The sequence below is a fragment of the Triturus cristatus genome, chromosome 6 (genome assembly GCF_964204655.1).
Source record: "Triturus cristatus chromosome 6, aTriCri1.1, whole genome shotgun sequence".
Taxonomy (NCBI): Eukaryota; Metazoa; Chordata; class Amphibia; order Caudata; family Salamandridae; genus Triturus; species Triturus cristatus.
Window position 1 is genome coordinate 1849301252 of NC_140589.1, and position 26079 is coordinate 1849327330.

Consider the following 26079-nt stretch of genomic DNA (forward strand, 5'->3'; position numbering starts at 1 on the left):
CTGGATAGTAGCATGAACAGAGTTCTGAGCCAGCTTGGGTATTAACAAGAGCAGAGCTCTGAGTGAATCTGGAAGTTAAGAAGAGCAGAGCTCTGAGTGAATCTGGAAGTTAGCAAGAGCGGTGCTCTGAGTGAATCTGGATAGTAGCATGAGCAGAGTTCTGAGCCAGCTTGGGTATTAACAAGAGCAGAGCTCTGAGTGAATCTGGGAGTTAGCAAGAGCAGTGCTCTGAGTGAATCTGGGAGTTAGCAAGAGCAGTGCTCTGAGTGAATCTTGGAGTTAAGAAGAGCAGAGCTCTGAGTGAATCTGGAAGTTAGCAAGAGCAGTGCTCTGAGTGAATCTGGGCAGTAGCATGAACAGAGCTCTGAGTGAATCTGGATAGTAGCATGAGCAGAGTTCTGAGCCAGCTTGGGTATTAACAAGAGCAGAGCTCTGAGTGAATCTGGGAGTTAGCAAGAGCAGTGCTCTGAGTGAATCTGGGAGTTAGCAAGAGCAGGGCTCTGAGTGAATCTGGGAGTTAGCAAGAGCAGAGCTCTGAGTGAATCTGGACAGTAGCATGAACAGAGCTCTAAGCCAACTTCGGTTTTAACAAGAGCAGGGCTCTGAGTGAATCTGGGAGTTAGCAAGAGCAGTGCTCTGAGTGAATCTGGGAGTTAGCAAGAGCAGTGCTCTGAGTGAATCTGGATAGTAGCATGAACACAGTTCTGAGCCAGCTTGGGTATTAACAAGAGCAGAGCTCTGAGTGAATCTGGGAGTTAGCAAGAGCAGTGCTCTGAGTGAATCTAGACAGTAGCATGAACAGAGCTCTGAGCCAGCTTGGGTATTAACAAGAGCAGAGCTCTGAGTGAATCTGGGAGTTAGCAAGAGCAGTGCTCTGAGTGAATCTGGGAGTTAGCAAGAGCAGTGCTCTGAGTGAATCTGGGAGTTAGCAAGAGCAGTGCTCTGAGTGAATCTGGGAGTTAGCAAGAGCAGAGCTCTGAGTGAATCTGGACAGTAGCATGAACAGAGCTCTAAGCCAACTTCGGTTTTAACAAGAGCAGGGCTCTGAGTGAATCTGGGAGTTAGCAAGAGCAGTGCTCTGAGTGAATCTGGGAGTTAGCAAGAGCAGAGCTCTGAGTGAATCTGGACAGTAGCATGAACAGAGCTCTAAGCCAACTTCGGTTTTAACAAGAGCAGGGCTCTGAGTGAATCTGGGAGTTAGCAAGAGCAGTGCTCTGAGTGAATCTGGGAGTTAGCAAGAGCAGGGCTCTGACTGAATCTGGATAGTAGCATGAACACAGTTCTGAGCCAGCTTGGGTATTAACAAGAGCAGAGCTCTGGGTGAATCTGGAAGTTAAGAAGAGCAGAGCTCTGAGTGAATCTGGAAGTTATGAAGAGCAGAGCTCTGAGTGAATCTGGAAGTTAGCAAGAGCAGGGCTCTGAGTGAATCTGGGAGTTAGCAAGAGCAGTGCTCTGAGTGAATCTGGACAGTAGCATGAACAGAGCTCTGAGCCAGCTTGTGTATAAACAAGAGCAGGGCACTGGGTGAATCTCGGAGTTAACAAGAGCAGAGCTCTGAGTGAATCTAGGAGTTAGCAAGAGCAGTGCTCTGAGTGAATCTGAGAGTTAAGAAGAGCAGTGCTCTGAGTAAATCTGGGAGTTAGCAAGAGCAGTGCTCTGAGTAAATCTGGGAGTTAGCAAGAGCAGTGCTCTGAGTGAATCTAGGAGTTAGCAAGAGCAGTGCTCTGAGTGAATCTGGGAGTTAGCAAGAGCAGAGCTCTGAGTGAATCTGGGAGTTAGCAAGAGCAGTGCTCTGAGTAAATCTGGGAGTTAGCAAGAGCAGTGCTCTGAGTAAATCTGGGAGTTAGCAAGAGCAGTGCTCTGAGTGAATCTAGGAGTTAGCAAGAGCAGAGCTCTGGGTGAATCTGGAAGTTAAGAAGAGCAGAGCTCTGGGTGAATCTCGGAGTTAGCAAGAGCAGTGCTCTGAGTAAATCTGGGAGTTAGCAAGAGCAGTGCTCTGAGTGAATCTGGATAGTAGCATGAACAGAGCTCTGAGCCAGCTTGTGTATAAACAAGAGCAGGGCACTGACCTGGCCTAGCTATTTAGTAGCGTGAGCAGAAATCTGAGGGAAGTTCGATATTACCAGTCCATATATTTAGGGCCCGATTCCGATCCCGTCCGGAAAGCCCTCCGAACGGCTCGGATCCAGAGGGCTCTCCGGATGAAATGTGCTCCAGGCATCCGAGCGAGTGAGCACGATGGGGCCTTAAGCATACAGACTTGATTCGCTCGGACTTCCATTGAAGTCTATGGGAGCCTGCATACAGATGCGTACACAGGCTCCCATTGCAGAAAATAGGTGGGTGGGGAAAAGCATACACCTTGTGGCAGGCACCCCATGGTGCCCGCCACACTGTGCATGCTTGTATCGGGGGTACCCATGGGCAACCCCGGGACCGATTCGGAGGGCCCCGGGTGAAGGGGGGCCTGTTACGGCCCCCGAAGTACGCTTACCAGAGCTTTTTCGAGTCAGAGGCTCCGACTTGATCTCGCTGCCCGACGCGTTCATCGTACTAGGTCACTCAGAAATTGGACCCATTGCGCTGCACGGGTAGACCATGTTTTAATCATCCGGAGGGCTTCGCTGACGGGTACGAGTTGCTCGGAGCGCGAGGCGATATTCACATCGTACTTGCTCGCACGTACAGCGGTACGAGTCGTTCGGAAACCGGGGCTACGAATTGGACTTGCTCACTAGGGATCCCGTTCGAAGCCCTTCGGACCGAGATTGGAATCTGGCCCTTAATGTCTCTGTTTTTTATAAAGCTCAAAAATATATGAACTTTACTTTTTGATTTCCCGTGAGAATATTTAACTTAACTCTAACAAGGAAACATCGCCAGGAGTTATGGTGGACTTTTACCTAATTTACTAAAGAAATTGCCATTAGAGGATTTTAATCCTAATACAAGATGGAACCTGGAATGTCATTTGCATCACTTGAACAACAGGAGAAGTGACAAGCATTTTAATTGAGTTTGTTGAAATTATATTTATTTTTCTGTTGTAACTTGTTCTTCTGACATCCCAGTAGAATGTATAGGAAGAACCATTGCGACAATCTGTATATTTTCCAAGGGTGTAAAATCGAAGAACAAAGAATCGATAACTCTTCTTTTAGTTATGTTTCAAGCCAGAAATGTGAATGATGCACATATTATTTTATATTTAATTTGCACTACCTAAATTATCCCAGGGATAAGCGTAACGGAAGCCTATTCATGATTGTTCAGCTATCGCCATAGGACACAACCTTCTCCCTACTGACGAGGCCCAAAAGGCCAGAACTGGTCCCGGGTTGCTTGTGTTCCAGCTCAGAGGGGAGTTGGTTTGGCTGTTCGGGCTGGACTATTACTAATGGAGCCGGTCTAAACAAGTGATTTTATTTTTAATCATGAACATAGGCATAGAGTAAATATGTGTGTGGTATGCCATATGTGACTCTTTTTTATTGTTTCTCTGAGGAAGATGTTAGTATATGTTCTTCCTTGTTGAGGACCCACAGGAGGGTGATGCTTTTGTGTTTGTTGAAAATTAGTAGCCATACACGTTGAGCGCCATTAGTGTTGTGCATGGTCCTCCTGTTTAGTGTAGGAACACTGCCGATGATGATACAGAGAGCCAGTTGGTCGGCTCATGGTGGTCGCTTGCGCGCGGCCCTTCCTATCAATTGGCCCCTAGGAACCGGTTTTGAAAAGTATCACATCTGGACATATGGTCTGACTCTGAGTTGTTATTGGATCATGACCTAACCCTATAGATGACGCTTGCCTGAGGGTGGTGTCCTATATATATAATTTTGGGTGTGACAAGCACTGAGGGCCTTTTTCGTGGTATTGGTTAATCGAGTAGAGGGCGTTCGTGGTACTCTTTCCGCTCCTCTGTAGCCCCTGTTGTGTATGCATTCAGTGCTTTACCAAGACTGGCAAACCCGGGAAATAGTCAAAATCGTACACCTTCCTGAGAAAGGAGGAACAAGAAGAAATATCTTTATTCCTCCTCGTTGTTTCATCTTTCCAAGTGTGCCACATTTTGCAGCACACTTAGCAAGAGGAAGCTCCATCTAAAGATTGTTTTTGTGTAGAAAGGTGTCCCTTCCTGCACAAACACAATCCTTCCTGCAACAGAGGCACCTTTGCACAATGGTTCAAGAGTGCCTGCATTGGCGCTATGCAGCACAGAGTGCACCAGCGCAGGGAGAGAGCGGGAATGGGCCATATCTTGATAGATGAGGGGGCATTCCTGCCCTCTCCAGGTGACGTAGCACAGCAAGTTGTTGTGCGGAGTTGCACTGCTTCAAATAATGATAACTCTGTGCTCTGCACTCGGTAAAACCCAGAGCGCCTCAGAGCTCCTCAGTCCGAATTGTTTCATAATCTGAGTCACTTATAGAGCTATGAGCCTACACATGCCCGCTTCCAAGCACTACCTTACTGATAGCATTAATGTACTGGGAGCTCTGCTCTTGCTTACGTATAGGCTCACCACGACTAGCTCCTGCTGACACCCCAAGCTCATCCTGCCATCTGACAGATTTACTCACACAGAGCTCTTCTGGTCTTACTACCAGGAGTAACTCCGAGGCCACAATTAATAAAGCACAGACCTACTTTGCCCTATTCTCTTGTAATCACTCAGTGCCACAGTCTCTATTTTTACCATAGTGAGAATCCTTCCAAGCCTGACTTAGTTTGAATAGGAATCAAATACAAATTCTGACCTCCTTCCAAATGGCTTCTTGGTGAAAGGTCTGGTTGGGTGTGGCCTGACTGTGCTCCTGTGTCTGGTGATTTTAAACCCCACTCATTATAAACAAAGAAGCCTGAAGTGAGAGGGCAGGATTTCTAAGGGATTAAAGCAGGTGCACTCACTGCGGTGACCTCTTCTGGGACTGGGTGGAGGACAGACGGTGGACCCTTGAAGGATGACAAACATTATTGCCGTCCCTCACCCCATACACTGTTAATTCAATTTGCTGTTCCATAAAGCCCTTGCTGGATGTCCTGCGGGTGTGCACCATGGCACATTCACCAGACCGGGTACATGTCAATAAACACAGCATATACGTGCATCAGTATGGCACAAGAAGGTAGCCAGAAAATTAAAATACCACCCCCTCATTTTGAACCAAAACTCTTATGGCACTGAGCAAGCGAAGCAAGCCATTGCTATCCTCCCCACAAGAGCTCACTTGTCTATTCCATTCAAGCATCTATCCATTCATCCTTCCGTCCACCCGCTGATATCCACCATTTCACCTTTACTCTCTGTTATCTATCCTTTCTTTCATTCAATATTCAGTCTACAACCGTTCTATCTGCCTGTCCATCCGTCTGCCCATCCATATCCAAACCTATCCATCCATCTGCAAACCTATCCATCAAGCACATCCATCAATCCATCCTTCCACTTAACCACCCCCTTTTACTCATCCCTTCATCCACCCATCCTTTCAGCCATCCTCCCTTCTGCTCATCCATCCACACTTTCACTCATCCATCTAATCCCCCTTTCACTCACCCATCTATCAACCCTTTCGCTCAGCCATCCACCCTTTCACTTATCCACCCCCTTTTATTCTTCCATTCATCCACCCATCCTTTCAATCATCCACCCATCTATCCTTTTGCTCATGCATCCACCCTTTCACTCATCTATCCATCCACCCTTTCACTCTCCCATCAGCCCTTTCACTCAGCGATCCATCATTTCACATATCCATACACCTTTCAACACATCTTTCCACTCATCCATCCATCTACCCTTTCACTTATCCATCCTTTCACTCACTCATTCATCCACCCTTACATTCATGTGTCCATCCATCCCCCTTTCACTCTCCCATCAGCCCTTTCACATATTCATACACCTTTCTACCCATCTTTCCACTCATCCATCCATCTACCCTTTCACTTATCCATCCATCCATTCACCCATTCATCCACCCACCCTCTTTCACTCATTCATCCACACATTTATCCTTTCACTCACCCATCCACCATTTCACTCACACATCCATCTACCCTTTCGCTCATCCAGCCATCCTTTCACTCACTCATCCATACCCCTTTCACTCATCTGTCCATCCATTCACCCTTTCACCCATCCATCCACCCTTCCATCTACCCTCCCTTTCACTCATCCACTCATTTGTTCACGCAGCTATCATTTCACTCACTCATCCATCCTGTCACTCATCCATCTGTCCACCCTTTTAACCCATCCACCCATCCAGCCTTTCAATCCGTCCATCCACTTATCCTTTCACTCATCATCCATCCTTTCACTCATTCATCCATCCATCCTCTCATCATCTATCCAGCCTTTCACTCATCCATCATTACATCCACCCTTTCACTCATTCATGCATCTATCCATCCACCCTTTCACACACTCATCCATTTTTTTATTTTACGGAGTTTTATATAGCACAAACAAGACCCGAAGGTATCGGGTATCAGAGCGCTTTACATAGCACCAGTTGCATTACATGAGGACACATTCATTTTTGTTAGGCACGGAGAGATTAAGTGATTTGCCCAGAATCACAGGATGTTCAGCGTCACTGCCGAGACTCGAACCCAGTTCCCCAGATTCGAGGTCCACCGCCCTAGCCGTTAGGCCAACTCCTCTCCATCCATCCATTCGCTCACCGTCCCACCTTTTCACGCTAATGAGGACCCTTTGTCTGTGGAGTTTGCAGACAGAAGAGGCCTATCGAGGACCCCACCGCCGCTGTAGCTGCTAAAGCGGGGGCACATATGGATGTAGCTGGCGCTTCATAACTGATGTTTATTGCTACCCAACTCCTTGCTACTCATCTTCTCAACCTTGGAGGATGAACGTCTGAGTAAATGCCAGGATTCGAACCTGTGATGAGGGGGTGCACACAGATCCCTACTGGGGTTCCATAGGTCGAAAGGCCCACTAGACCTACCTACTCTCGAAGCAGTCTGTGCCTTCCTGGGACGAAGAGCTGACCTGGACATGTCACTTACCTGTCCAGGAAGCCCTCCCACCTCCCTTTCACAAGTACAACACTTATGGAATTAGAATAACTTGTTTTTAGATTGCTCTTAATACTTTTGTTTTGCTGTTTCAAGCACTGTAAATAATAGGTGTAGTAATTAACTGGTTGAAAGGCACTCAATGGATTGACCTTAGAAAGATAAAAGGCTGGGTTGGCCTTTCCAGGATTCAGAAATCTGATCTGCAGAGCACACAAATGGCAAGTGCTTAACTCGCTGAGTCATGCTACTAGCTATAGGTCATAAATGCCTGCTGTCTGGCTGGCTGGTTTGCCAATTCTCCACTTGTGTTATAATTGCCTACTCATTTCACCTAACGCTTATGTGACTTAGCTTCTGGTTCAACATTATATTCTTAAAATAGGTTCTGAAATGTTTCTGATCTAAATATCAGATTGGAGGCAATCGTTTTATATTTTGTAACACCTAAAGTTGTATTGAGTTTAAGAGGCACTTTTCTCCCTCCGCCCTATGCGTAACAGGAAGGCCTGAAGGGTCTATTAACCAGCAGGTGAACATCAGTTACCGATTTAAACAGAGGCGTAATCCGAGGGGCTCATTCTGAGCTAATCCCACCCTATCAGAGAAATATGGGGCGCCATTAGGGCATTGGCTCTGCAGCGCCCCCGCACCCCTGGTTCCGCCTGCGATGAGAGCTGGAAAGTAATCATTAGGCAGATTCACCTGACAACAGCAAACTTTCATCCATCGTGAGTGACACTCGCATCCACCAATGGCGGCTGAATGTGGCTGATCAGTCTGGGAAGAAGAGCTGTGAGTGGCTGAGGAGTGCTGAGCCGTCGCCTCTTCCTCTCTCTCTTTGGGTGTGGATCCGATTATCTCTGTGAAACACCTGACTCTCTTTGGCCAGACCTAAAATGCAAAAGGACCGAAAGTGGATTTGAGGCTCTGATAAACAAACAAACTTTGGCAAAGCCAAGAGAGCTCTCCTTGTTAAGGGGCGTGTCGTGCTACTGGCTTTGCCAATGCTTGCTTCACCAGTTTATAATTGGCGTGGTTTATTTTTCAAATACTTTTCACTCAGGATACTCTGACGCAAATTTGCCAAGGCCTAATTTACTTTCCACATGACTATGGATCAAAACACATGCTCCAGCCATATTATACTCAGCAGTAGCCCAAGGAATTAGGGGGCATATCAGCAACAACCGGCGATAATTATCGCTAAGCGCACTTAGCGCTAGGATATTTATCGCTGGCTAACGTGGATTTTTATCGCTGAGATAGCGTGCTATTAGCAACGCTTATCTCAAAAGCGATAAAAATCCTCACGCTAACGGCCTAACGTGAGATTATCGCTGGAAACCCAGCGATAATCTCACGAAATGTGGCGTTAGCTTGTTGATAGGGCCTCACAAACTTAGCCATGATATCCATCTTCCATAGGATGTCATGGTTAAGACAGTCCTGAAGCAGGCGTAAGGAAAGTAGCGATAACAGGGGTTATCGCTACTTTTCTTGCCGCTATGCTTCATAGCGTGGGGCTTGATGATAGGAGAAATGTCACTTAGCAACATTTCTCCTGTTATGTCAGGTCAGGAACGCCCACTTTGCATCTCATTAGAGATACAAAGCTGGGCATTTGGAATTCGTGCGCTAATGCAAGGTTTCACGCGTTAGCGTGACCTTGCTAATTAGGCGATAAAATTATCGCCGCTTTTCGGCTGAAAACAGCCGCAAAAGCGGCGATAATTTTCTATTGCCGCCTTCTAGATATGCCCCTAGATTCTGGGCGTCTTGGAGAGAGGACATCTCCTTTTCAGTGATGCTACATACAACTTCTGCCTCCGCTGCCAGCGGAGTGCAGCAGTCGACCCTACCCCGGTGCATAATAAACGCCTTCATGTGCCAGGGCCTCTGCCATCATGGAACATGTGGAACCCAAGACACAAAACAAAACAACCCTTAAAGTGTGATCTTTACTAATGCCAGGCAAAAAGACACCCGTTTCTGTACTTTTACAGACATCCTTTTAGGGGTGGAGAGCCACCCTGAGAGTGCGGGAGGAGGGTATTAGAGGGGGTAAGCAGAACACGGGGGAGAGAGAGCAAAAAAACACATGCACTCACATGGCGTGCTCAAAGAAAAAAAGATCTCCCTGGTGTGAGATGAGTAAGGCCACAAGTCAACCAATCAAAAGGATGGTAAAGAAGCTATACTGCAGGGGAGAGCCAGTACAAGAAGAGGAAGGAAAGCCAATAAAAAAGAAGCAAACACATTAGCGGCACAAGAAAGCCAACCAGTGGTAAGATTTGGGCTGGTAGTCAACTGTGAGTTTTTGGTACGGCCAAAAGAGGTCTTTCAACAACAGACAGCTGAAATCTGTCTCTAGGCGAGACCTAAAAAGGCAACCACCGAAAAAACAAACGTACCCTACAAATATGCTGCCCACTTAGGGAGCCGGTCACCTATAGTTCAGAGCGATTCCTCAATTCCAGGTGACCGATTGTTCCCATTCACGTAGTTTTGGGACCACTGAGGCATTTGCCTTAAAGGAGCTGGATGGTCTCACACACCCTCTTTTAAAAAATTTTTTTTTTACAGTTTGGTATATCACAAACTAGACCCGAAGATAACGGGTATCAGAGCACTTTACATTGTACCAGTTTCGTTACATGAGGATACATTCATTTTTTGTTAGGCATGGGGAGATTAGGTGATTTGCCCAGAATCACAGGATGTTGACTGTCGTTGCTGAGACTCAAACCCGGTTCCCCAGCTTCGATGTTGATCACTCTAGCCGTAAGGCCACATTCTCTCCCCAATATATATACCCTCTGGGTATAATGCTTCATCATCTGCCATCCCGCACTCGCCAAAGAATACTCTAATGGCAAACAGCCCCCATCAAAAGACTGGGGGAATATTTAGGGAAAATACAAAAGGGATTGGTTTCAAAATCCCTAGACCTGCCTAGCCAGAAAAACTAAACTTTTATTGGAATGGTGGTGAAGTAATGGTTAAAAAGACGTTATAGGACACATGAGACTATATTAGGCAGCTCATATTCATAATGGTCAACATGTTTCAGCCCTAAAAGGCCCCATACGGCGTCTGGGGCTTTCCTCAGGACCTGAACCCTATTATGTCTACTTCAATCCCTAGTCATACACACTGTTAATGTGCATGCCTACGCACAGTACCAGATGCTAATTTCAGGTTACTCTAAAATTGGTTTTTCCTCTTATTTTAGCCGGGGTTCCCAACATTGGGACATTAATACCGACATTTGAAGGAGATAGGAGATCCTAAATAGGTGCGCTCACGGGGGATACCTTTGGCGAATGTGCAACTACAAGGCTCCTCCAGGGGATTTTAATGTCCCGAAGTGACAGACCCTGGCTAAAATAAGAGAAAAAATTCAATTTTGAAGTAACCAAAAATTGGTATCTGGTACTGTGTGTATGCATGTGCATTAAGAGTGTGTATGAGCATATGACTAGGGATTGAAATAGACATTATAGGGTTCAGGTCCTGAGGAAAGCCCTGTAACCCGTTGCAGCCTTTTCAGGGTTGAAACATGTCAACCATTATGGATATGAGCTACCTAATATAGCCTCATGTGTCCTATCACTGCTTTTTTGGTCTCCCTTCCATTTTTTGCTCTTGCCTCATGTTTTTGCTGGTTATAGATGCTTTGGGCACCGTGCCACTGCTGTTCAGTGCCACAGTGCAAGTGCTCCTTATAGTAAATTGATATATGGATTAGTGACTCCATGATTGGCTTGATTGGTTTACTTGTCAGACCCTAGTACAGTGCACTGCGTCTGCCCAGGCCTTGTAACCAATGCTGCTGGTGGGCTTGCAGCACTGATTGTGCCACCCATCGGAGCAGCTTGTAAAGTGTGTCTCAGGTCTGCCATTGCAGAGCCTGTGTGCAGTCTGGTACTGCCATGCTGACTGGGCAAGTGCACCCACTTGCCAGTCCCTAAAACCTTCCCTTTTATACATATTAGTCACCCCTATGGTAGGCCCAAGGGCAGGGTGCATTGTAGGTAAAAGGTAGGACATGCCCTGGTGTGTGTGGCATGTCCTAATAGTGAATTACAACCATTTTCATTTTTCACTATTGCAAGGCTAGCTGTTCTCCATAGGCCAGAATGGGCAGTTTGGTTATTACATTTTATAATCCTAACTGACTCAGGGAACATGGTAGACATTCGAGTTTAGTATGCCTGAACTCAGAATGATAAAATACATCTTTTAGTGAAGTTGGTTTTAACATTCTGTGTTTGGATATGCCACTTTTAGAAAGTAGGCATTTTCTTGTCTAACCATCCAAACCAATCTCTGCTAGGTTGTGTATTCCTTGTCTGGAGTTTGAGTGACAGGGCTGGGGGATTCCAGGAGACAGGGTGGGTCAGCCCAGTGGTGAATAGAGAGATCTGCATCTAGATGGGAGGGAGGAGTTGCACCTGGGACATGAATAGGGCTGGGCCTTCCCTCCACAATACTGGCTCCACCTCCTAATGTCCCTGCCCTGCACTGTGAAAGGAAAGAAGGAGACATGTCAACAAAGTGCTCCAGGACTGACCAGAACTGGTTTGGACTAGGCAAAGGCCTCTCTGCCTTCAGAGAACAAAGGAAAACTTAGTATAAATATTGGGACCCAGACCCAAGAACTTTAGATCACTTCTAGGAATCAAGACGAACCTTTGCTGAGGAGACGAACCAGGAAGCTGAAGGAGGAAACTACCCCTGTGCTGTGTGTTTGGGGGTTGGCCTGCAGTGGTTGCTTCATTGCCAAAAAGAGGAGAAAAGGACTGAGTGTGCTTTCTATCAACTTGAAGAAGAATCTCCAAGGGCTTGAACTAGAGCTTGCCTCCTGCCTGAAGTCTCAGGGAGATCAAACAAAATGGACAAGTTTCATGACTCAAAGCAAACTTTTTTTGCTGTCATTGTTGAAAACAACGTGAAAGGAGAGAAAAAGCACAACTGCTGTGTAAGAAACCCCTCACCCACCTACCTGGTAGGTGGCATGCTTCATCATCGGGGCCCAACTGGATTGTCTAGCACAATCCAGTTGTGCTACAACGCCTGAGATACAGCGGAGCAGGGTTTTGAGCAGTAAGTGAAGTGCTATGTGTGAAGTGATTTAAGAGTTAAAAAAGTCTCTGGGAGATGCCCTATGAAAAACTTTAATTATAAGGGTCCCAGGACTAATGTAAAAAAGAGTTTTTTAGCGGGATACGTAATAGGAATGTTATTTTCCTTATATCCCTAGTAACTGAGGTCAACTAGTTTCAGCCTTCTTGATGGTTCTAGAGGCTTTCGTCAGGACCAACCAAAATTAATAATAAAAATGATTTTGATGAGTGGCCGTAAAAGTAATGTATAGGCCACGTGTAAATATCAGCACACACCCTAAAGTGTGCTGTGAGTGTAGTGATATGGTACTCACAGTAACTCCGTTCGAGATTACCTGAAAATGAAGAATTAATTTAGATATGGGGAACAGTTGTGAATCATGCATATACGCTGAATGCATGCTCCTTTCGACTAAAAGGCTAGTGATATCGAGCCAAACTGATTTTGTGAGAGTGCATGAACACTATAGAGGCTTGCGTGGCTACAATGTGCCCCACGGTATCCGTAAGTGTGTAATTGTTGTAGTATTGGGGCACATGGTGCACATATTCGTAATCCATTATGTGCGTGCCTATAGCGCGGTCATACACATATTGTACGTATCAACTTGTGACTGTGCAAGTATTACAGACACTAGTAGCTAATGTGCTAAAGTGGCCAGGTGCGCGTGCAGTTACATAATAATAGGTTTACATGGTGGTATATGTAGACATAGAGTTCAGCAGACAGACACTCGTGTTTAAAATTGAAAGACAAACAACAACTAAATGACAGACAACATAAAGTACAGTCTCACTTGAGTATAGAGGTTGTTATGCCTCTGGAAATGGAACGCCGTAAGATTCTCCAAAAAAACAAAACACCACCACCGGGTAGACCCATCGTCTCTGGAATAGGCTCATTGCTTGAACCCCTGTCCCGCTTCTGTGATTTCTACCTACAGCCTATAGTTCAGTCGACTCCTGCATACTTAAAAGATACTAAGGACTTACTGAGCCAAATTAACAACCTGGAATTCAACCCTACTACATCCATCCTTGTAAGCCTAGACATTGAGAGCCTCTATACCAGCCTACCCCAAGATGACACCCTAGAGGTTCTCCGCACCTCCCTTGATAAAACAACCTGGGAGTATAACACCCCAAAATCATTTATAATGGAATGTGCGGAAATAGCCCTCAAAGACAATTTTTTCGAATATGAGGGTACCCTCTTCCTGCAGCAGTACGGAACTTCCATGGGGAGCACATTCGCTCCTAGTGTAGCGGGTTTGTACGTGTCTAATTTTGAAGAACTACATATCCTCAACTCTCAATCAATTTACAATCAAGACATCACGTTCTACAAAAGATACATCGATGATGTGTTCCTAATTTGGACAAGTAACAACCAAAGACTTAATGAATTCTTGCATTGGATTAACACACTAGACCCAAACCTACGTTTCACTCACACCATTAGCAATACCAATATTACCTTTCTAGACCTGGAAATTGAAGCAAAAGATGGAATATTGATGACTAAAACTCACTTTAAACCAACAGCGAAAAATTCTCTTCTGCATTTCCAGAGTTTCCATCCTAGGCCTCTAAGGGACAATTTGCCATTCGGCCAATATCTCAGATTGCGCCGTAACTGTAGTGATCTTAAAGATTTCAAAAAACAATCAGAAGAACTAACTACAAAACTTCAAAACCGAGGATACCCACACAGGGTTATCCAAAAAGCACAAAAAAGAGCCCGTAACCAAAACCGCGAAGGTCTACTGGAACCCAAGATGAATCTGTCAACTACCATACCACTCACGTGTGTAACCACCTTTAACACTATCTCAAATCAAGTAGCAAAACTGATACAAAACAATTGGAAAATTGTAACTTCAGGCAAACTACAATGGGAAAAACCTCTATTTTCGTACAAAAGGTCCCATAATCTCAGAGACAGCCTAGTACCGACCAGGCCAAAAATGACTTTAAACATGCCTAGTACAGTTTTGAATGCATGGGGACTTCCAGAAGTGACAGGCCACTACCCATGTGGCAACTGTAGCATTTGCCATCTCACCGAACCAACGAAAACACTCAATCTTGAACAGGATAAAATCTGGACAATCAAGAAACATACCAACTGCAATTCGGCAAACGTCATCTACCTCATCACATGCCCATGTAAATTGCGATACGTTGGGATGACCACCAGAAAGGTCAAAATCAGAATCTGCGAGCACCGCAGTAACATCCGCTGCAAACGCAGCACGACAAGACTTACTGAACACTACCTAGCCAAGGGACATACTACCAATGACATGTCATGGGTCATAATTGAGCAACTTGACCCCAGTCCAACTAACATCCAGGAACGTCTTTTCGAAAAAGAACAACGCTGGGTATATAGACTCTCAACCCACATCACAGGACTTAACGATAATGTACCCTGGAACAGCATACAGCGGCATTGATGTCAGTGAATCACTGCTTTTCGATCACTCTATAGTCTGCATATATATGATCAGTTCAGTCTTGTGCAAACATCTATTTTTATATTCCGTGCAGATCCCTACGCCCTTCTCCCCAAACACTATCTAATCTGCACCCAGTACCTCTACTCATCAAACCCAACACGCAGCCCTAAGTGGTAGCGTGTTTTCCTGCCCTTTACTCTCCCTCCTAATACATAGGCAAAGAGTGCCTCGTAGGTTGCCTCCTGTTTATTTAATATGGAGCTCTCCTCTTTTTTACTTTTTTCAATACTTTTTTCAATAATTATTTATCTGCACCGCCCGTAGACCCATCTACAATTTCCTCCCCCCCTTTTTTGTGTCACCCCACTCAGTACTCCGAACACGAGATTCCGAGTACTATTTCTTCTATTTCTACTTGCATGGCAAACGTTCTAGTCTTTCAAGCGGCAGCACGTTACTTCCTGCTTGCCGGCCTCTTAAACCACTCCCCATTTGTAACACGGCGCTGAACAAGCGGAACCGAACGCCGCCCTAGGTATTTCGGACCTGTCCTCCCTTACAAACTGTGAGTACAATACGGGCCAACCATGGTCCCGTCTAGACCCTCAATATCACATCGCTTTGACCATTTTTCTGTATTGTGCGTCAACGCGTTTACAAACTCCCCTCGCCATTCCTTCTCCATTAAGGGCAAGCGGAGAATCTTACGGCGTTCCATTTCCAGAGGCATAACAACCTCTATACTCAAGTGAGACTGTACTTTATGTTGTCTGTCATTTAGTTGTTGTTTGTCTTTCAATTTTAAACACGAGTGTCTGTCTGCTGAACTCTATGTCTACATATACCACCATGTAAACCTATTATTATGTAACTGCACGCGCACCTGGCCACTTTAGCACATTAGCTACTAGTGTCTGTAATACTTGCACAGTCACAAGTTGATACGTACAATATGTGTATGACCGCGCTATAGGCACGCACATAATGGATTACGAATATGTGCACCATGTGCCCCAATACTACAACAATTACACACTTACGGATACCGTGGGGCACATTGTAGCCACGCAAGCCTCTATAGTGTTCATGCACTCTCACAAAATCAGTTTGGCTCGATATCACTAGCCTTTTAGTCGAAAGGAGCATGCATTCAGCGTATATGCATGATTCACAACTGTTCCCCATATCTAAATTAATTCTTCATTTTCAGGTAATCTCGAACGGAGTTACTGTGAGTACCATATCACTACACTCACAGCACACTTTAGGGTGTGTGCTGATATTTACACGTGGCCTATACATTACTTTTACGGCCACTCATCAAAATCATTTTTATTATTAATTTTGGTTGGTCCTGACGAAAGCCTCTAGAACCATCAAGAAGGCTGAAACTAGTTGACCTCAGTTACTAGGGATATAAGGAAAATAACATTCCTATTACGTATCCCGCTAAAAAACTCTTTTTTACATTAGTCCTGGGACCCTTATAATTAAAGTTTTTCATAGGGCATCTCCCAGAGACTTTTTTAACTCTTAAATCACTTCACACATAGCACTTCACTTACTGCTCAAAACCCTGCTCCGCTGTATCTCAGGCGTTGTAGCACAACTGGATTGTGCTAGACAATCCAGTTGGGCCCCGATGATGAAGCATGCCACCTACCAGGTAGGTGGGTGAGGGGTTTCTTACACAGCAGTTGTGCTTTTTCTCTCCTTTCACGTTGTTTTCAACAATGACAGCAAAAAAAGTTTGCTTTGAGTCATGAAACTTGTCCATTTTGTTTGATCATATTGTTCAGGGGAAGAGGACAAGTTTTTCTTTTTCCTCGCTCTCTTTTTGTTCTTATTTGAAGTCTCAGGGATACAAGACTTCACCAACCAGCTCCCCCCTGAATTCTCTTGCTGGGAACTGAAGTGCCTGCTGTTGTGCTGGGCCTTCTGAGAGACTGCGTGTCGCTGGGAGCTGGAAGCGCGACGCAACAACAAGAAGCGTGTCGCCGCCGCAGCCGCTATCATCGCATCGCCGAGGAAGCGAGCCGCCGCTGCCACTGGCATCACCAGAGAAGTGGGATGCTGCCACAGAGGTCATTGTCGCATCACCGGAGAAGCGCGTTGCAGGGCCTGTCGCGGCTCCAAAGATCATCGAGTAGCCGCACGGCTGTCGGGCGTGTCGCATCGCACCAACGTTGTCGCATCGCAACAAAGACGCCATTTTGTCGCATCACACCTGAGAGCAGTAAGGAACCGACGCATCCACTCCCCTGCGTGTATGGAACCGACACATCACCTTCCCTGCAACCCTTTTGTTTTTGTTGCGCTACGCATCTAAGGTACATTGAGAGTAAAGTGTCGCATTTACAACTTCAGAGAACTGAGCTATTTTATAACATTTAAGAGACTATTTTTGAGTACAGTATTGTGAATTTTTGTCGTCTGGTCTTGTGTTAAGTCTATATAAAAATACTTATTTTTATACTACAACCTGTGTGGTGTCCATTTGTATTACTGTATGTGTTCACAAATGCTTTACACACTGCCTCTGAGATAAGCCTGTTACAGGTACCTACCTATGCCAACTAGAGACCCCCAAATCTGACAGTATCCTTCAATGCAAGACGAGCGCTGTGGTTTTCAGAGGCTCGCTCACCCCCTCAGCTCCCAGACGATGCCACCAGGGGTTACAGCGTCAGCAGGCATGTGAACTCATTCTTCCGGAGCAAAGACTCATGCCCGCGTCCCGGGAGTACTCATTCTAACCACACATTACATGCTCGCATACCTCCCCCCCCCCCCCGTGGAACTTTGTTTTTCCAGTGTCACAAGTGGCTGATGTCATGTTTTGCCTCTGCATTGAATCACCTGCCGCCCCTCAGATACTACTGTAATCCGCCTAAGCGCAGTGGAACTCCTGGAATGAGGCAAGTGAGGTCAGACGCCCTCCAGCCTTTCTTTGTTTGCTTCTGCCGCTCTCTGTTGGGAGGTCACTCGTTCTCTTGAACCTGAGATGTGCCGTTTCCTCGAACGTAATGCAATAAGAACAATTGATGGACAGCATGCAGAACAATGTCATACATTCACCACAGTACAGAGATCTGGGCCTAAATCCATCGTTTTTTTGCTCACCATGCCATTCCAGTTTGGACCCAGCCATATGCAAATCAGTCGTGACCCTGTGCCCAATGGGAACAGTCCAGCCCGAACTGCCAGGCCAGGTCCTCCCTGGACTGGAAACAAGCCCAGACGTGGGTCCTTGGCTCACTGTGCCACTGGAATCAAGCTATCCTAGCTGAAGAGGGGTGAAACCCCGAAACCGGTCCTAGGTTGCTTGTTTCCAGTCCAGGGAGGACCTGGCTTGGCATTTCGGGCTGGACTGTTCCCATGAGGCACAGGGTCAAGACTGAATTGCATATGGCCAGGTCTAAACTGGGGTGGCATGGTGAGCAAAAGAATGATGGATTTAACCCAGATCTCTTGACTGGGGGTGAATGTTTTGATTTGTTCTGCATTCTGTCAATCAATTGTGTGTCTTTTGTTTCCTCGAACGTAAGGCACGCGTGCCCTTTCCCGGCAGAACTCATGTCCCCAGATGGCTTCCTTCCTTTGCAGGCGAAGTGGGTATTTGCCTACTGGTCTTGCACCTCAGCTCCAGGCCCTGTAGCGTGGCAAGGATGCCATGGATACAACCAAAACACACAAGATGTTGGAAGGAATGTTGCACATTGGCAAAACATTCACCCCCAGTCATAATCCATCGTTATTTTGCTCACCACGCCACCCCAGTTCAGACATGGCCATATGCAAATCAGTCTTGACCCTGTGCCTCATGGGAACAGTCCAGCCCGAACTGCCAAGCCATGTCCTAGGATGCTTGTTTCCAGTCCAGGGAGGACCTGGCTTGGCAGTTCGGGCTGGACTGTTCCCATGAGGCACAGGGTCAAGACTGATTTGCATATGGCTGGGTTCAAACTAGAACGGCATGGTGAGCAAAAAAACGATGGATTTAGGCCCAGATCTCTGTACTGGGGTGAATGTATGACATTGTTCTGCATTCTGTCCATCAACTGTTGTTTTTGCAAATGGATACATCAAGGCAAATAATCGGTCCTCGCCACTTGGTTTGTTAGTGAAAAATACAGCTATAAGTGGCATGCGGTAGGCCCCTCACACTCTAAGGCCCTGGTGACACTGCACCTGCTGCACTATTAATAAGCCCCTGCATCAGACCCTGAGTAGTTCTTTAGTCTTTTGGCTTTTCTGAGTTGCTCAGTGCCCTTCATGCCTAGGTCCTGCCTATTCGCTGTCTGTTCCTCCAGCCTTCACTGTGCCCCGTCTGCCCACCTCCCAGGAGCAACCAAGTGACCTCGTCTTAGGCGGGCTAATCTGCCAGCCATATACTCTTCTTGCCAAGAAAACTGCATTCCGGTCTTTGTGGTTTCACTTAAGATTGTAAATATGGGCTCAAAGTCCCAGCATGCATTGTCCTTTTGGATTAATAAAGCCAGGACTGGCAGATAAGTTCACACGTGACTTGAGGCCATGTGGCAGCTCTCCCTGCCCTCTTGTCATGAGGGGCTGTCCCTGTCTGCATTGCTTAATTTGAGCTGGTGGGTTCTGATGCTTGCACTGGCATTTAATTATGCAGCACAATATCCTTGGTGCAACATCAACTGTTGCATGGTTAAACACTTATAATGTCCCAAAGGCGAGACCTATTGGCAATGCCAATGCTTGTTAACCATCTCTTCACCCCCATTCCAATAAAAGGTTAGTTTTTCTTGGCTAGGCAGGTGATAGGGATTTTTAACAAGATACCTTTTGGATTTTCCCTAGACAGTCCCCCAGTATTTTGACGGGGCCATTTGCCATTTGAGTATTCTTTTGCGCACGTGGGATGCTCGATGAAGAAGCATTATACCCAGGGGGTGTGTGAGGCCATCCTGTTCCTTTTAGGCAAATGCCCCCGCGGTCCTAAAACTGAGTGACTGGGAATGATCAGTCACCTGGAACTGAGGACTCGCTCTGAACTACAGGTGACTGGCTCCCTCAGTGGGGAGCATATTCGTAGGGTACATTTGTTTTTTCGGTGGTTGGTTTTTTTTGATTGGGAAAGTACAAACGTACCCTTTTTAAATTTCTCTATCCTTCCCCCAGCCCTCTAGATATAGAGGGCGTTTGTGTTATACAGAGATCTAAAAAAGAACAAAGAGAGCAGGAAACAGAAAGGCAGATTCCGAGCTGGCCTGCATGATGAATGGGTCCTCGTGAGATTGAATTCAGCATGTGAAGTGATACCGCTGTGCAATGTCCTAGTACCTGCAAACACAGCTTCCCATGCGTACCTATCATTTGTTGATTTTGTTCATGTTTATTCGGTTTTGGTTCCAATGTTTGGGGATTTTTTAAAGAAGTTGTTGCCTGTGTTGCCTAGGATACACCCTGGCAAACACCTACTGTGATTTCTTTAGGGAGTTCTTACCCAGTGTGTTTCTGGTTTTTCAGTGCGGATCCGGAAGTTGGTCAGACACTACCAAATCGAGTCTTTGGACCGCAAGTTCTTCCTCGTGCAGAGAAAGAAGTTCCCCTCTCTGGAGAAACTGGTGAAGTATTACTCCAACAACGCAGATGGGCTCTGCACAAAACTGGAGCTGCCCTGTGTGAAGGTGAGGGCGGCTGGGGCAGATCTGGTAGACTTTGTGGTGGGCATTAAATAGGGGCTTTGCCTTCATGAGCAGTTATCGGGACACATTTAAAACTCTGCATCCACCTTTCAGAGAAAGAAGGACACATCGCCTCCACCTCTCACTTTTACAACTTTTGGGAAACATGAATGTGTCCACCCACTAGCATTATCACACTCCTGTCACCTGAGCGCTCACCCAAGTCATAAGTGTTTACTTTCATCCTTACCCAACACAGACAGGCGGGCGTGGTAAAAAGGGTATTGAACAGTGCCCACTTGTAAACCGCATCCCATGCATGGCCAAGAAGTCAACGCCAAAATATGTTTTTCAATACATAACATACAATATCACACAGTCAACATGTAGTCAGAAAAAAACACAAAAATGTAAGTAACTGCCCCCCCCCCCCCTTAGTGCTACAGCCCTGACACCATCCATGGCACAGAAGGTCACATTGTGCATACCTATTGGCAAACTGGCTGCTTGGCAAGTTGTGGTGTGCAGGAGATACCATCTGTCACCACAAACTGCACAGCTTGTGGTACTTATCACAATACCCACACAACCTGCCCTTTGGATTGCACCACAACAGCACTATTATCAACAGTTTTCTTGCGGTCGATCAATGTACTGATCCCCCTGGTCAGCAAGACAACATCCCATTATACAACCTCAACCGTCCACCTAGGGCTGTCCACTGTGATGCCCAACCCCACCCGGTATCATGAAAGAGTGCACAAGTATTGGGGAATCAGGTGGTGGGCCGCCCTGTCCCGATGTTCATACTGTCGCTTATAGACTTATTGGCGTCGGTCCTGTACACAATGCGCATGATGTGTTGGCTGCTTATACCAGTTTCCTTTCTCCACCATCCGCAGCAGTGTTTGCTCCCATAGGTGCATCCTTTTCAACTCTACTAGAGAAGTCAATCAATGTCCACTATGGTCAGGAGGACACTTCTGACGTCAAATGTCACTATTATGATGACACAAACATCTGCCACATGTCTCAACTAATCAAGCCGAAATAAATGAAGTCGTGTACATGGTCTGCGGAACCACAAAGTCTACTGCAAGATCACCGAGTTGCCAAGCACCTTCTTTTTATGCGGTGACTTTCGGGTGTTACGCACTCAAACAGTTGTGGTTTACAGATGGAAGGTTGTGTGGTTGAACATCTGAGACAGATTGCATTGTGATAATACAAAACAGTGGCATTATACAGTCAGTGTCATATCTTGTGTAAAATGAATGTGTGAAATACCCTGAAAATTGAGACAGTCTAGAAGCATTGGGCAAGCACAAAGTGCATTTACACACTCACTTTGGATACACGCACTAGTGCAATGATGTTTGAAGGGATATCCACGGCTAGGAGTCAGTCACCAGGTCGGCGGGTTAGCCTGTGTCTATAGCACCAGCAGAAGGAAGCACTCCCCACCCCACCACACATAGCATGCATGTTCTACGCATAAATAAAACACACCACCCAATTTTTGTTTGGTTTATTACATAAACCGTTATGTAATATGGTGGGTTATTTTATGGGCGATCCAAGGGCAGGCAACCATCTGGGCCGCCTGCCCGCCTGATGAGCCAAGCAGCACTGGGGTGAACCCCATCTGTGCTGCCCCTTCTGGTGATCCTCTTCCCGGATCACGTGACACATGGTCCCTTATTACTCACGCCCCTTTCAGGGCAGAGCGTAGCAAGGCAAGCCCCCAGTTGTTCAGGCCCACAACCGCCCGAAGGACTAACAGGGCGCCGACACGGTTTTCCAGGAACCTCCCATGAGGCTCCTGGGCTCTGGAACCCCCTATGGTGCCGTGCAGTGGTACCCTTCTGTACCCATTTGCTTCCAGATCGCCCTGTAACTCCGCCTGCAACGAAAAAGAACAACATTACAACATTCTATGCCTCCCCCGCTGCTTCCACGCTGGGTAAGCGGTAGGGTGGGAGACGGCGTGTCCCGGGCGCAAAAGACGAAGGCCAGTGGGTGGGGGAGGCCTAGATACTCCCCTCCCCCCGTTCCTCGCACCCCGGAAATGACGCGCCCTGCGCGCCGCAGTACCTTGGCTGCCAGGGTAGGGGGACTGCTTCCCGAGGGGTCCCCACACAGAAAAGAGGGGTGGTGGGCTGATGCCTTGCTGGCACTAGAGGCCCGCCCTCCTTAGGGCACCCTGCAGGTGCATCGGGCAGCCGCATAGCACCAGCAGAAGGCAACACTTCCCACCCCCACCACACATAGCATGCATGTTCTATGCATAAATAAAACACACCACACAATTTTTGTTTGGGTAAAACTGCTGCAGGTTTATTACATACACCGTTATGTAATATAGTGGGTTATTTTACGGGCGATCCAAGGGCAGGCAACCATCTAGGCCACCTGCCCGCCTGATGAGCCAAGCAGCACTGGGGCGAACCCCATCTGTGCTGCCCTTTCTGGTGATCCTCTTCCCGGATCACGTGACACATGGTCCCTTATTACTCACGCCCCTTTCAGGGCAGAGCATGGCAAGGCAATCCCCCGGTTGTTCAGGCCCACAACCGCCCGAAGGACTAACGGGGTGCCGACACGGTTTTCCAGGAACCTACCATGAGGCTCCTGTGCTCTGGCACCCCCTATGGTGCCGTGCAGGGGTACCCTTCTGTACCCATTTGCTTCCAGATCACCCTGTAACTCCGCCACAGCTCTGGAGGTGGCCACTGTCACCGCTAGAGGCCCCCCGCCAAAACAGCTATAGTCTTACCCGCAAATTCTCCTGTCTAGAGCCTCCTGCTAGTCTAGATAAAAGAGAACATCCCTACTGGTTATAAATGCCCCATCAATGTCCCAATACCCCATGACGTTAGCCGGATCAGCTAGTGTCTGACGAAACAAGAGGCCCTTTTGGCCTTTAAGTTGTGCCAAGAACTGTTCACCCCATGCGGGAAAGTTCCACTGCAGCAATGACTCAGCCCCGTGCCAACCCTGGGCGGGACGATTGCAGACACCATGGCTCACATTGCCCCATCTATTAGCTGATCTCACCTAGCTGCCATCCTTCCAGCACCGTGTGTGCCTGAACCTCTGCGTGCCCCATCTATGGGACAGCCGCCCACTTGCTAGGTGACCGCTCCCCCAACCCGCCTGCCTACTTAAGCTATTATGGCGAGAAGGATTATACTTAACGTTTGGACAGTCCCCATGTTTGCTAAATCCTGACGCACAGGAGTGTTCATAACTGGAAGTGTGTGACAATGGGCAAGGGCCCTCCTGCCCATGCCTCGTATCCCTTATTCCTTATGGGAATTTGACCGTTCAGTTCCCCCTGTGGTGGAACCCCCTGCCATACGGCTTAGAGAATTTAACTGATAAATCAGTATGCCCTTGACGGTAGCTTGGAACAGCAGTGTCTGATGAAACAAGGCGCCCTTTCGGCCTGTGAAACTGTGCAAGCACTATTCACCTCATGAGGGAAAGTTACACTGCGTCACATGACATCAGCCCCGTCCCAACTCTGGGCGGGACAGTTTCTAATTTGCACAAAGCGCCATGTCTGCAATATGGTGCCTAACATTAAAGGCATACTACGTCCTACTTACCCCCATCCTCGAATATTCCCTAATAGAGGGGGGGGGGAGAGGTACCCACTGCCACCCCGGAGCATCCCCAGCGTTGGAAATTACCTGCCCTTTACAGTATGGTTTTTGTGAACACTGGACGTGCCAAATGTTCGATTGACATAGTAGCCCATGTGCTTGACACCTTGTTACCCCATTTATTGGGAAGGCAGCACACTATGTTGGCTGACCGCATCCCCACCAAGCATGACTAGTATAGCTGACCGTGCTGGGCTTTTGAGCTTAACTGCAGCAACAGGTCACCTGCCCTTGGTTCTGGAGTGCACTTACTTCCCCCCGTTGACCAGACAATTGCACAGACCCCTTTGAATGCTAACCCTGGCGAACACCTTATAGGTGTGGAATCAGGTTTGACCATGTATGTATTATTCCCGCTATAGGGGACACCTCACCCTTTCATATAGTGACAACTTATGCAGTGACTTCGCTTGCTTAACTGACGTTGGATCACAGATGCCAGTGCCTGCTAACCATCTGAGACCCTGGATGCTTGAACTCGCAAAAGTGTATTACATACTTTCAGTGGATCTGCTGGGGGATACCACAGACCGGATTGGTGGCTAGACCCTTAAGAAGCACCCAATATGCACCTAGGCATACCTCTACATGAGACTGGCTTTACACATCGTGACCCCGGGGCACGACATCATGCCCGCGGGGCACGATGTCGCTGAAAGGCCGGTGTATGTTACCCACTCGCTGATACTTATCTATCGCTACTGCCCTTACTGGGATAAAAGGAATTCTGGATGCTTCCTAAGGACTGTAGACCTAAAGCTCCAACCTAGTTTGACCCCAAAACTTAGGGACAACCCAAGTAGTAATCATGCCCTTCAGTGTACGTCTATTTCAGCGTTGACTATCAACGTAGTTGGGACACCGGTAGCAGAAGATGCCCCTACTCGTCTCAGTTCTAGCCCATAGGAGGAATGAGCCAGGGGGCAGACAAGTCTGTGGGAACCCGAGGGGACATTCTGAGCAACTACCTGCCCTTGCCAAGAAATTGGGAATGCCAAGTGGTTTATAATAGCCTGTCGCCATAAGTCTCTAACCCAGCGAGCCAAAAAGTTAGACAATGTAATTGGATATGAGGACAGGGAGTAAAACATAAACAACTATACCTGCCCGTTCTGAAATAGAAATGCCAACTGTACGGGTGATTATCAGCAATTGTGCTCCAACTACATCTTCCCAGCCTGCTGAAAGGCAGCACCCTTTCATAAAGCTCCTGGGATGGTGAGAACAAAAACCTTTCAAATTCCCATTTCCGTCTAGCCCGTAGAAGGATAACCAGGGAGCAGACGAGTCTAAGGATAACCAGGGAGCATATAAGTCAGTGGGAACCAGGGGGAACATTCTGTGCACAACCTGCCCTTACCTGAATAATTGGGATGCCAAAAGGTCTATAATATCCTGTCGCCGTTTGGCTCTAGCGCAGTGTTTACAAACTTTTCTGTACCACAGCACACTTGTTGGATGAAAACTGCCACCACCCAGATGCTGCCCTGGCTAAAGCGCGGGTGAATATATCTTAACTGGAGCGACCTGATACCTGCCCTAGGCTGCAGAGGAATGCCCACCCAGTGTACATGGTACCTGATGCTATATGGTGCCCTCAGGTGTTCCCATGAAGGCCCTCGTTGCCAATTGCACAATGCAGTCTCAGCATTTCGCAGTGCTTCTCTTTGCGCTGTAATTTCCTGAGTCAGTGTAAAATTATACTTTCCCACCATTGGGCTGGTAACCGGTGGCAAGGCAGACTGACCTGTTATTATGTGGCTTCTGACATTGCCTCTGGATATATGCTACAGAACCACAGTGCACCTACAACACGCCAATACCACTGGCCTTAACAATGCTTGTTAGTTGCATAAGATAGCTGAAGCCACAATTCTGGCTTTGCTGCGTAGAATCATGAAAACGCATACATTCTGAACTGGTGGGGCTGTCACCTTAACGTGCTGAACATAGCAATAGGTGTCTCCCCTCATTGTATAGCAAGCTCAACCGCAATTGGGACCATTACACTAATCAACACCACCAATCAGCTGACATCAGCCCTACCCCCCAGTGAAACAGGTAAAATGTGTGTAAATCCCAGCCAAGCCAGACTAAACCATTAGAAGCAGTTTAT

The 26079-nt window shown here is 47.1% G+C and overlaps 1 protein-coding gene across 3 annotated transcripts in view; it reads left to right on the forward strand.

Moving 5' to 3' along the window:
* LOC146822181 (tyrosine-protein kinase Src42A-like) overlaps positions 1–26079 on the forward strand; it is a 351567-nt gene that overhangs the window by 205985 nt on the left and 119503 nt on the right. For all 3 annotated transcript variants that reach the window (XM_085613317.1, XM_085613319.1, XM_085613318.1), the window contains exon 3: positions 20138–20298. In XM_085613317.1, coding sequence (XP_085469443.1) covers positions 20138–20298 — 161 coding nt within the window. The remainder of the gene's footprint in view (positions 1–20137; positions 20299–26079) is intronic.